We start from the raw sequence: 13,099 nt of genomic DNA, 5'->3' as shown, positions 1-13,099 counted from the left end.
TTTTAGGGCCCATTATGCTGTTTGTTCATTCACTGGTACCTGCCAATACCTCTAGTAGTGGTTCCCTCTTTTGACAGAGGATGAAGGAGAAATCATAATGCATTTCATTTTACCCTCATTTTCCATTGATGCCAGACTGACTGCAAACAACCCATTACTCTCCCTTATGTTGTGCTAGTTAAAAGAACCATGAAAATGACAGAGCTGTTCTCAAATGGCACCCTATTCCCTACATAGTGCACTAGTTTTGACCAGGGCTCGTGTCCAGGCTCTCTGTTTATGGAATGGCAGCAGAGTGTTTTTGCAATACAGAGACTATGTCCCAAATGGCACCCTATTCCCTACAAGCCCTATAGGCCCTGGTCAGAAGTAGTGCGCTATGTACAGATGGAGAGTCTTAATTTGACCAGGATTCTCACAGCAAAATAATCCTGCAGAAACAGGATTTGAACGTTTAGTCCATAATGTTGCTTGATCGGTGGTTAGGCTAGTACTTGGCCAAACGTAGGCTACATAAAAGGTGTAATACTGTTAATATAACCATGGGTTTTCAGTGAATTTATGTAAATGTATGTAAATCACAAAGCTTATCTGCGTTTCCTGCTGTGCAGGAACATTCTCAGTAATAAAAGAGTGATCAAATCAAGATCCTGCATCTGTACAGAATAGGGTTGCCATTTGGAACACAATCACAGTGTATTTGGAACCAACAGACAGTTACACTAGCACCATTACTGAGCCCTCTCTCTCCTCTCAGCCTCCTCTTAGTCGGCTCTCTCCAAGTCTACATAATTTTCATGCTTAAATGGATTTATTGTGAATACCGCATATTCTTATGAGATTTCTCTTCCCTTGCTGTCCCTCTTTCTTCCTCTTGCTCTCTCTTCTGGTGTTTATTTCTCTCTCTTCCTCCTCCTCCCCCTCTCTCTCCTTTGTTTCTCCCAACCCTCTCTTTCTTTCTCCTCTCTCTTTTCTCTTTTTCTCTCTCTCCCCTCTCTCGTTCTCCTGACCTCTCTCTCTTTCTCTCTCTCTCATCCCTCTACCTCCCCCTCTCTCTCTCTCTCTCTCTCTCTCTCTCTCTCTCTCCCTCCCTCTCTCCCTCCCTCCCTGTCTCCTCCCTCTATCCCTCTACCTCCCTCCCTCCCTTCCTCCCTCTCTCCCTCCCTGTCTCCCTCCCTCTATACCTCTACCTCCCTCCCTCCCTTCCTCCCTCTCTCCCTCTCTCTCCACAGATATGGGCTGCCTGTCGGTAGGAGTGGAGGGTCATGTATGATTGAAATAGCAGTAGATAATGGAACAGTGAAACGTCAGGAGGAATCCTTGTTCCAGCCCGTGTCCGAGGTAAACCCAGTTATCTGACTCAAGAGCTTCATAGCACCCTTTGTCCTATATAGTGGCCTCTATGGACACTGGACTATACAAACATACACTATACAAACATGAAGAACAGCTGCTCTTCCATGACTTAGACTGACCAGGTGAAAGCTATGATCCCTTATTGATGTCACTTGTTAAATCCACTTCAATCAGTGTAAATGAAAGGAGAGGACAGGTTAAAGAAGGATGTTTAAGCGTTGAGACAATTGAGACATGGATTGTGTGTGTGCCATTCAGAGGGTGAATGGGCAAGACTAAATATTTAAGTGTCTTTGAACGGGGTATGGTAGTAGCAGCCAGGTGCACCGGTTTGTGTCAAGAACTGCAATGCTGCTGGGTTTTTCATGCTACACAGTTTCCTGTGTGTATCAAGAATGTTTGTGGGGGGTACAACTAAATATTAAGGCGTTCTTAATGTTTGTCTAGCATGAATGATTTCAAACAAACTTGAGTTGCAATATTATTTTTGTAGCAAAACAATTATAGCTCACTTGTTATAGATGCATTATGCAGAAAGTGCTCCACCATTTCCTGGTTTGCTAAAATGTAAATAGTTTACCTAATTTGAGTTTATGTAACAAAACAAGCAAGTATAGTGTAGAGAATCATTGTACTAAACCACTTTGAAATATCTTTTCCATAACCAAAAATATTGTATTTTCAGCTGTTTTGAAGCTGGTGTAAAGTAAAAAGCGCAAAGACTACACTTAAGACCGGGGTGCATAGAAATAGAGCACATAGAACAGATCTATCTTGCTTTCAATGAGAATGACATATCTATGAATTTGGTCGGGTTGCCCAGAAAATGTACTTATTGCAGCTTTAAATTGACCGTTAAAGGAGGATAAGTTGTCGGTTCACTGGATTCACATCCAGAAAACACCTGATTTGCATCCTAAATGGCACCCTATTCCCAACAGAATGTACTACTTCCCATAGGGCTCTGGTCAAAAGTAGTGCACTAAGAGTAGTGCACTAAAAGTAGTGCACTATGTAGAAAATAGGGTTCCATTTGTGACGTAGGTAGGCACACTTTACCTTACCTGAAGATTTGTTTTGTTGATTACCATAGCAGGTCTTGTCTACACTGAGTTTACCAGACATTAGGAACACCTTCCTAATATTGAGTTGCACCCCCTCCCCCTTTTTGCCCTCAGAACAGCCTCAATTCGTCGGAGCCTGGAATCTACAAGGTATCAAAAGCTTTCCACAGGGATGCTGGCCCATGTTGGCTGGATGTTGTTTGACTGGTGTACCATTCTTGATACACACGGGAAACTGTTGGGTGTGAAAAACCCAGCAGCGCTTCGGTTCTTAACACAAACCGGTGCGCCTGGCACCACCTACTATACCGCGTTCACTGGCACTTACATTTGTTGTCTTGCCCATTCACCCTCTGAATGACACACATACACAATCCGTGTCTCAAGGCTTAAAAATCATTCTTTAACCTGTCTCTACCCTTCATCTACACTGATTGAAGTGGATTTAACAAGAGACATAAATAAGGGATCATAGCTTTCACCTGGATTCACCTGGTCAGTGTATATCATAACTGACTAAATATCTGTAGTAATTTACATGGAACTGTGATGTAATGAAGTATAAAGTGAAGCACATTGTAACGTCGTTCTTCGTTTGTAGAAAGAGAGTCGGACCGAAATGCAGCGTAGTGGTTACTCATGACTTTAATGAAGAAAGCGATACATGAAATAACTATACAAAGTACAAAACAACAAACGGAACGTGAAATCTAATTACAGCCTATCTGGTGAAACTACACAGAGACAGGAACAATCACCCACGAAATACAAAGCGAAACTCAGGCTACCTAAATACGGTTCCCAATCAGAGACAACGAGAATCACCTGACTCTGAATGAGAACCGCCTCAGGCAGCCAAGCCTATACAACACCCCTAATCAGCCGCGATCCCAAATACTACAAACCCCAATACGAAAAACAACGACATAAACTCATGTCACACCCTGGCCTGACCAAATATATAACGAAAACACAAAATACAATGACCAAGGCGTGACACACATGGACTGTATATACAGTGCCTTGCGAAAGTATTCGGCCCCCTTGAACTTTGCGACCTTTTGCCACATTTCAGGCTTCAAACATAAAGATATAAAACTGTATTTTTTTGTGGAGAATCAACAACAAGTGGGACACAATCATGAAGTGGAACGACATTTATTGGATATTTCAAACTTTTTCAACAAATCAAAAACTGAAAAATTGGGCGTGCAAAATTATTCAGCCCCTTTACTTTCAGTGTAGCAAACTCTCTCCAGAAGTTCAGTGAGGATCTCTGAATGATCCAATGTTGACCTAAGTGACTAATGATGATAAATAAAATCCACCTGTGTGTAATCAAGTCTCCGTATAAATGCACCTGCACTGTGATAGTCTCAGAGGTCCATTAAAAGCGCAGAGAGCATCATGAAGAACAAGGAACACACCAGGCAGGTCCGAGATACTGTTGTGAAGAAGTTTAAAGCCGGATTTGGATACAAAAAGATTTCCCAAGCTTTAAACATCTCAAGGAGCGCTGTGCAAGCGATAATATTGAAATGGAAGGAGTATCAGACCACTGCAAATCTACCAAGACCTGGCCATCCCTCTAAACTTTCAGCTCATACAAGGAGAAGACTGATCAGAGATGCAGCCAAGAGGCCCATGATCACTCTGGATGAACTGCAGAGATCTACAGCTGAGGTGGGAGACTCTGTCCATAGGACAACAATCAGTCGTATATTGCACAAATCTGTCCTTTATGGAAGAGTGGCAAGAAGAAAGCCATTTCTTAAAGATATCCATAAAAAGTGTTGTTTAAAGTTTGCCACAAGCCACCTGGGAGACACACCAAACATGCGGAAGAAGGTGCTCTGGTCAGATGAAACCAAAATTGAACTTTTTGGCAGCAATGCAAAATGTTATGTTTGGCGTAAAAGCAACACAGCACATCACCCTGAACCTACCATCCCCACTGTCAAACATGGTGGTGGCAGCATCATGGTTTGGGCCTGCTTTTCTTCAGCAGGGACAGGGAAGATGGTTAAAATTGATGGGAAGATGGACGGAGCCAAATACAGGACCATTCTGGAAGAAAACCTGATGGAGTCTGCAAAAGACCTGAGACTGGGACGGAGATTTGTCTTCCAACAAGGCAATGATCCAAAACATAAAGCAAACTCTACAATGGAATGGTTCAAAAATAAACATATCCAGGTGTTAGAATGGCCAAGTCAAAGTCCAGACCTGAATTCAATCGAGAATCTGTGGAAAGAACTGAAAACTGCTGTTCACAAATGCTCTCCATCCAACCTCACTGAGCTCGAGCTGTTTTGCAAGGAGGAATGGGAAAAAAATTCAGTCTCTCGATGTGCAAAACTGATAGAGACATACCCCAAGCGACTTACCGCTGTAATCGCAGCAAAAGGTGGCGCTACAAAGTATTAACTTAAGGGGGCTGAATAATTTGAAATATCCAATAAATGTCGTTTCACTTCATGATTGTGTCCCACTTGTTGTTGATTCTTCACAAAAAAATACAGTTTTATATCTTTATGTTTGAAGCCTGAAATGTGGCAAAAGGTCGCAAAGTTCAAGGGGGCCGAATACTTTCGCAAGGCACTGTAGAAGACGAAACAGGCATTGCTAATAACGCGTGTGTGTGTGTGTGTGTGTGTGTGTGTGTGTGTGTGTGTGTGTGTGTGTGTGTGTGTGTGTGTGTGTGTGTGTGTGTGTGTGTGTGTGTGTGTGTGTGTGTGTGTGTGTGTGTGTGTGTGTGTGTGTGTGTGTGTGTGTGTGTGCGCACCCACATGTCCCCCTGCTACCTTCCTACCTGCCTTTGAACATGTGCATACATTTGTCTTTGTGACATCCTTCCAGGTAGCGTTGGGGCCTATATTCCTGGGGGACGTCCCCTCCCATAGGGATCAGCCTGCCAGCACCAGGGAGGTGACGGGTTTTGTAGGCTGTATCAGGGAGCTGCAGGTCAACAATAAGGACATCTACATAGCAGGAGAGGCACTGGGAGGGAGGAACATCCACAACTGTGACACACCTGTCTGTCAGCACCTGCCCTGCCGCAATGGAGGCACCTGTGTCAGGTAGGATATGACCATGTGGATATTTCAGTCGTCTTTAAAACAATATTAGTGTTTTGAAATACTGTCTTTGAGAGCTAAAAGTAAAAGACTGAATTAACCAGCTCTATTTAATGTCACCTAATGGTCTTAAAAAACGTAAATCTTCCTACATTGATTAGTAGTAATGGACTCTTAATGAAGGTCCAGGTACATTAAGGTTAATGGTAATGTGAGGCAAGAGGGCCGGCCATATCGCAGTGTATTGATTCATACCATTCATACTATCAGGCATGTTTCAGTCCACTATCTTAACAGTAATACTATCAGGTATGTTTCAGTCCACTATCTTAACAGTAATACTATCAGGTATGTTTCAGTCCACTATCTTAAGTAATACCATTAATACTATCAGGCATGTTTCAGTCCACTATCTTAACAGTAATACCATTCATACTATCAGCCATGTTTCAGTCCACTATCTTAACAGTAATACCATTAATACTATCAGCCATGTTTCAGTCTACTATCTTAACAGTCTTACCATTCATACTATCAGCCATGTTTCAGTCCACTATCTTAACAGTCTTACCATTCATACTATCAGCCATGTTTCAGTCTACTATCTTAACAGTCTTACCATTCATACTATCAGCCATGTTTCAGTCCACTATCTTAACAGTCTTACCATTCATACTATCAGCCATGTTTCAGTCCACTATCTTAACATTCATACTATCAGCCATGTTTCAGTCCACTATCTTAACAGTAATACCATTCATACTATCAGCCATGTTTCAGTCCACTATCTTAACAGTAATACTATCAGGTATGTTTCAGTCCACTATCTTAACAGTAATACCATTAATACTATCAGCCATGTTTCAGTCCACTATCTTAACAGTCTTACCATTCATACTATCAGCCATGTTTCAGTCCACTATCTTAACAGTCATACCATTCATACTATCAGCCATGTTTCAGTCCACTATCTTAACAGTCATACCATTAATACTATCAGCCATGTTTCAGTCCACTATCTTAAGAGTCTTTGACCAGGATCCTACCCTGGTAATTCAGTAAATAGCTAAGGTTATATTGAGTCTCTACCCTCTACACGCTGACATCGTTAATCAATTTTTAAAATATATTTTTGCTAATTGAATACTTAACACAAATGAACAAAATCAGGTTAATAATATTTTGTGGTCAGATCATCAAGGCTGCCATACGCAAAGCTCTACCGTCAGTCAGCGTTGTTAATTATGAGTGTGAATTATTTTCCATCACGGTGCCAAACCCTCTTGAACCCAATAGCTGGTGTAGGGTTATAGAGAGTTCACAGAGCAATCTTCATTCAGTCAATTGACCCGGGTGGCTCTGGCATAATACCAGATGGTTAAAGTATTGGCTGTGGGCATAATGGCTGGCGATTTGATTGCTTCCTGTCTTAATGTCATCGTTCTGTCTTCTACAGCCTGTCGACATTTGCATATTACTGAGATCTAATGATTTGTGAATTGTGTTTTATCATAAATGTCTACGGCTCAGCATCTTTGGATTCTACTTGTAATAAAAAGCTCTATATAAAACATACATATATATAAATATATATATTCTTATAGAATTTGAAAACATACAATCTACCTGCAGTGAATAATAATTATCATTATTAAGACTGAACATTGCACATTGTCTGTAGTTTATAAAAGAAACAACTCAAGGTCCTAGGAATAATCATTAGGCCGAATTCTCAATGAGGAACCAACAAAGACTATGTATACGTCCCAAATGGCACCCTATTCCCTACAAATGGCACCCTATGCACATAGGTCTTTGGTCCAAAGTAGTGCCCTATAAAGGGAAAAGGGTACTATTTGGAACTCAGGCCTATAATCAGACAATGCTGCAGCCTATAGTGATGATGTACAACGTTCCCCTAAGGATACTTCAGAAAGAAAATGACTCATTAAAGAGTTGGTTGCAGAAACGTCTAAGAATTCTGGAGGACATATACATTCAAAAGAAGTGTAGGAGTTGAGTTCTAGATAAATTTGCTACTGTTTTAATAAGTTATTGTATGGGTATGTTCATTCTGTTTGTTGTGTTTTGAAATGTCCTAAATTCAAGGAATCCACACAAAAGATAAGGGACTTCGAATACATCCTTGAGGAACCTTGTTTTAAACTGTTACCATCTTTAATAAAGCAGCAGAAGAAGTCTTGTTAAAACTCTGCTTTGCTGGTGACTGGTTGGCTGCCTGGCTGGCTGGCTGGCTGGCTGGTTGGCTGCCTGCCTGACTGGCTGGCTGGCTGGTTGGCTGGTGGCTAGCTGGTGCCTGGCTGGTTTCTGGCTGGTTGGCTGGCTGGTGCCTCGCTGGCTGGCTGGCTGATGGATGGCTGGCTGTTGCCTGGCTGGCTGATGGCTGGCTGTTGCCTGGCTGGCTGGTGGCTGGCTGGGGTGAAATGGCTACCAGATGTAGTGAATGTGTGGATAGATAAGGGGATGTGGTAGGGTTGACACACACTTTAGTTCTTAATTGCTGTAATCAGAGGCCTGATTACATTAAATATGGGTGGTAACAAAAGGGTTTTCCCATTTTTACCTTCACGCAATCATTTGATTACAAAGTGTGTTTATGTTCAGTGATTGTTGTGAATATGTAAATCACATACACACATATCATATTATCTGTGTGTGAACCCACACACATGCATGTACACAAACACACCGTTACAAACACACCCTGTTTCACACACACAAACACACCCTGTTTCACACACACAAACACACCCTGTTTCACACACACAAACACACCCTGTTTCACACACCCTGTTTCACACACACAAACACACCCTGTTTCACACACACAAACACACCCTGTTTCACACACACAAACACACCGTTCCACACACACAAACACACCGTTCCACACACACAAACACACCGTTCCACACACACAAGCACATCGTTCCACACACACACACACCGTTCCACACACACAAGCACATCGTTCCACACACACAAGCACATCGTTCCACACACACAAGCACATCGTTCCACACACACAAGCACATCGTTCCACACACTTAAACACACCCTGTTTCACACACACAAACACACCGTTCCACACACACAAGCACATCGTTCCACACATAAAGGTCTCCTCTCCCATAGAAGGACAAGAACGTTACAGGAACCTCACACACAAACACACTGCTATTCATTATTAAAGGCTACATATTTCATCTGTTGAGTAGCAGATTAACTACTGAATAATGGATTGGTCTGCACATGATATCTCTGTCAGATGAGCTCTCAGTAATCAAGTTGTGTGGTGCCCAATGTCATAACCTGAGTAAACCAATCATTAAAAACACCTTTCTAATATAGAGTTGCACCCCCCTACAGGGATGCTGACCCATGTTGACTCTGATGCTTCCCACAGTTGTATCAAGTTGGCTGGATGTCCTTTGAGTGGTGAACCATTCTTGATACAAACAGGAAACTGTTGAGCATAAAAAGCCCAGTAGCATTGCAGTTCTTGACACACACCGGTGCGCCTGGCACATACTACAACACCCCGTTCAAAGGCACTTCAATCTTTTGTCTTGCCCATTCCCCCTCTGAGTGACACACATACACAATCCCATGTCTCAGTTGTCTCAAGGCTTCAAAATAAGTGCAAGTTGGTGTTTTAAATGCAGCTATTGATGGGATTTAGCTTTGCCTTAGTCAGTTTGGCTTGATCACCTACTTATCGCAAACACTTTTCAGATAAAATGTACAAAGAAAAAAAATATCCGCCCAAAGTTTTTTACTTTGAATTCAGAATGGATTCAGAATGGATTCAGAATGGATTCAGAATGGATTCAGAATGCAGTGTTCATTTCAATGATACATTCATTTTCCTGATGAAACACAAACTGCACCCAACATTATAAAACTATACCATACATTCACCCCCTGAAACTTGTCAAATGGAGTCACTGCGAGGCTTAGCTGCCGAAGTCATGATCAAACTGGGTTTAAGATGTTCTCCATATTTCACAGTGTTCTCCAACACACACACATATTTGACAAGTAAAAAATAATAAGCTGTCAGTACCACGGGTGACTTTATAAAACAAATAACCCTGTTGAAACAAGCCCTGCTGAATCATAGCAGGGAACTGTAAAGCGGAGGCGGACGGTTATAGCTGCTCATGAGGTTTTGTTCTCGGTTCAACAGAATCATGACCCATCCATCTAGCACGGTTTCCCGCTTCGGATTCTGCAGCTTTGACTCGCTGAAACTGCTACAGGGAAACTTTAGCTGCTTAGTTGGCCTTGGTCACCGTAACTTTACGTTTTGGCTGGGCATTGAGTCAAAAGATTAAGAACGCGTCTGTATGTAGTACTGCCCAGCTAAAGCTCCAGGATGTTTATCGCTGGCCCTGCAGTGGTGGAATAAGACGCCAATATACACAACGTCATTCTGACCTCTAACCACATACTGTAAATGTAATGCCTTCCAGACAATCATGTATTCTAAGATGCAGTTCAAGTAAATACTATTCAGCGCCATGCAGCACATAAACAATCTAAAGTTCAGGCTGAAAGTAGTGCATGAAAACCACACAACACACATAACAGATATTAACAACATCCTATAGGAAAATCTACAACATCCTATAGGAAAATACACAACATCCTATAGGAAAATACACTACATCCTATAGGAAAATACACAACATCCTGTCGGAAAATACACAACATCCTATAGGAAAATACACAACATCCTATAGAAAAATACACAACATCCTATAGGAAAATACACTACATCCTATAGAAAAATACACAACATCCTATAGGAAAATACACAACATCCTATAGGAAAATACACAACATCCTATAGGAAAATACACTACATCCTATAGGAAAATATACAACATCCTATAGGAAAATACACAACATCCTATAGGAAAATCTACAACATCCTATAGGAAAATACACTACATCCTATAGGAAAATACACAACATCCTATAGGAAAATACACAACATCCTATAGGAAAATACACAACATCCTATAGAAAAATATACAACATCCTATAGGAAAATACACAACATCCTATAGAAAAATATACAACATCCTATAGGAATTTATACAACATCCTATTGGAAAATCCAACATCCTATAGGAAAATACACAACATCCTATAGGAAAATCTACAACATCCTATAGGAAAATACACTACATCCTATAGGAAAATACACAACATCCTATAGGAAAATACACAACATCCTATAGGAAAATACACTACATCCTATAGGAAAATACACAACATCCTATAGGAAAATACACAACATCCTATAGGAAAATACACAACATCCTATAGAAAAATATACAACATCCTATAGGAAAATACACAACATCCTATAGAAAAATATACAACATCCTATAGGAATTTATACAACATCCTATTGGAAAATACACTACATCCTACTGAAAAATACACATCTTATTGAAAATACACAACATCCTATAGGAAAATACACTACATCCTACTGAAAAATACACAACATCTTATTGGAAATACACAACATCCAATTGGAAAATACACAACCCCCATATATAGACAAACGGCTTGGGTGAGGTCTACTACATTATCCTGTCTGTCTGTCTACATAATCAATCACCACAATCATTGTATTAATGACAAATAACGACCATGGCAGCTTTTCACAGAGTGTATTGGACTACAGTCATCATCTGACATGTCTTTAGATCTGAGCCTTACAACTGCCTCTTCATTAGTAGAGGCTGACTCCCTAATTGGACCCTATTCCCTGCCAGACCCCTGGTCAAAAGTAGTGCACTATACATGTAATGGGGTGCCATTTGGGACGCAGACAGAACCGAATGTCCGATATAATAAGGTCATCATGGTATTGAGGTTTGGCAGACATCTGCTTATCTTAGAGAGATACGCTATCTTTGTCTTCTTACAGACATTTTCCATGAAATAGCTGTGTGCTATAACAGTCTCCACTTTTCTGGGAAGGCTTTCCACTAGATGTTGGAACATTGCTGCGGGGACTTGCTTCCATTCAGCCCATTCAGAGCATTAGAGGGGGCGGGCACTGATGTTGGGCGATTAGGCCTCGCTCACAGTCGGTGTTCCAATTCATCCCAAAGGTGTTTGATGGGGTTGAAGTAAGGGCTCTGTGCAGGCCAGTCAAGTTCTTCCATACCAATCTTAACAAACCATTTCGGTATGGACCTCGCTTTGTGCACGGGGGCATTGTCATGCTGAAACAGGAAAGGGCCTTCCCCAAACATTTGCCACAAAGTTGGAAGCATGGAATTGTCTACAGTGTAATTTTATGCTGTAGCATAAAGATTTCACTTAACCCCAGACCATTATTCCTCCTCCACCAAACTTTACAGTTGGCACTATGCATTGGGGCAGGTAGCGTTCTCCTGGCATCTGCCAAACCCAGATTCGTCCGTCGGACTGCCAGATGGTGAAGCGTGATTCATCACCCCAGAGAATGCGTTTCCACTGCTCCAGAGTCCAATGGCGGCAAACATTACACCACTCCGGCCGACGCTTGGCATTGCGTGTGGTGATGTTAGACTTGTGTGCGGCTGCTCGGCCATGGAACCCCACTTCATCAAGCTCCCGATCAGTCCTTGTGGTGACGTTGCTTCCAGAGACAGTTTGGAACTCGGTAGTGAGTGTTCCGACCGAAGACAGACCATTTTTACGCGCTAATCATTTTAGCACTCGGTGATCCCGTTCTGTGAGCTTGTGTGGGCTACCACCTCACGGCTGAGCCGTTGTTGTTCCTAGACGTTTCCACTTACAATAACAGCACTTATAGGTGACCGAGGCAGCTATATCAGAGCAGAAATTTGATGAACTGTCTTATTGGAAAGGTGGCATCTTATGACGGTGCCACATTGAAAGTGACTGAGCTCTTCGGTAAAGCCATTCTACTGCCAATGTTTGTCTATGGAGATTGCATGGCTTGATTTTATACACCTGTCAGCAACGGGTGTGACTGAAATAGCCATACATTCGAAGGGGTGTCCACTTACTTTTGTGTATATATAGTGTATTTTGTATACAAATCCAACATGCCCCTGTTAAAGTAGACTATGTACTGTATATTACACTGAACACGTTTTAACACAGACATAAGTGTTCATCATGTGGCAGTTTTTAGATAACAGGTCAGACATACCATCATGTGGCAGTTTTTAGATAACAGGTCAGACACATTTAGTTGCCAGTGAAGAGAGTGGTGGTCACTTAATCCTGCAGGAGCCACATGAGTGGTTAACACTTAAAGCCTACCACCTGACTGAGCAGTGTGTTAAAGCTCAATCAGAATGGAATTGATGTCTAACGGAGGTCCATAAAGCAGGACACTGACCTTACAGCTGATGATCGTGTCATCATTAGTTCCTGCTGACCCTAAACACTGTGTATACGTCTGAAATGGCACCCCTTTCTCTATATAGTGCAGTGAGTTTGGCACCATATTCCCTATATAGTGCAGTGAGTTTGGCACCATATTCCTATATAGTGCAGTGAGTTTGGCACCATATTCCTTATATAGTGCAGTGAGTTTGG

General features: G+C 41.7%; 1 protein-coding gene across 1 annotated transcript in view; it reads left to right on the top strand.

Moving 5' to 3' along the window:
• The first annotated feature begins 1,237 nt into the window (after window positions 1–1,237).
• The window catches only part of LOC127917253 (protein eyes shut homolog), a 33,103-nt gene continuing 21,241 nt past the window's right edge, over window positions 1,238–13,099 (top strand). The window contains exons 1-2 of the mRNA XM_052500533.1: window positions 1,238–1,341; window positions 5,280–5,500. Of these exons, the coding sequence (XP_052356493.1) occupies window positions 1,270–1,341; window positions 5,280–5,500 (293 nt within the window). The 5' untranslated portion in view covers window positions 1,238–1,269. The remainder of the gene's footprint in view (window positions 1,342–5,279; window positions 5,501–13,099) is intronic.

Source organism: Oncorhynchus keta, unplaced genomic scaffold (genome assembly GCF_023373465.1).
Source record: "Oncorhynchus keta strain PuntledgeMale-10-30-2019 unplaced genomic scaffold, Oket_V2 Un_contig_11201_pilon_pilon, whole genome shotgun sequence".
Lineage (NCBI taxonomy): Eukaryota > Metazoa > Chordata > Actinopteri > Salmoniformes > Salmonidae > Oncorhynchus > Oncorhynchus keta.
This window is presented reverse-complemented; position numbering and strand designations above follow the sequence as displayed.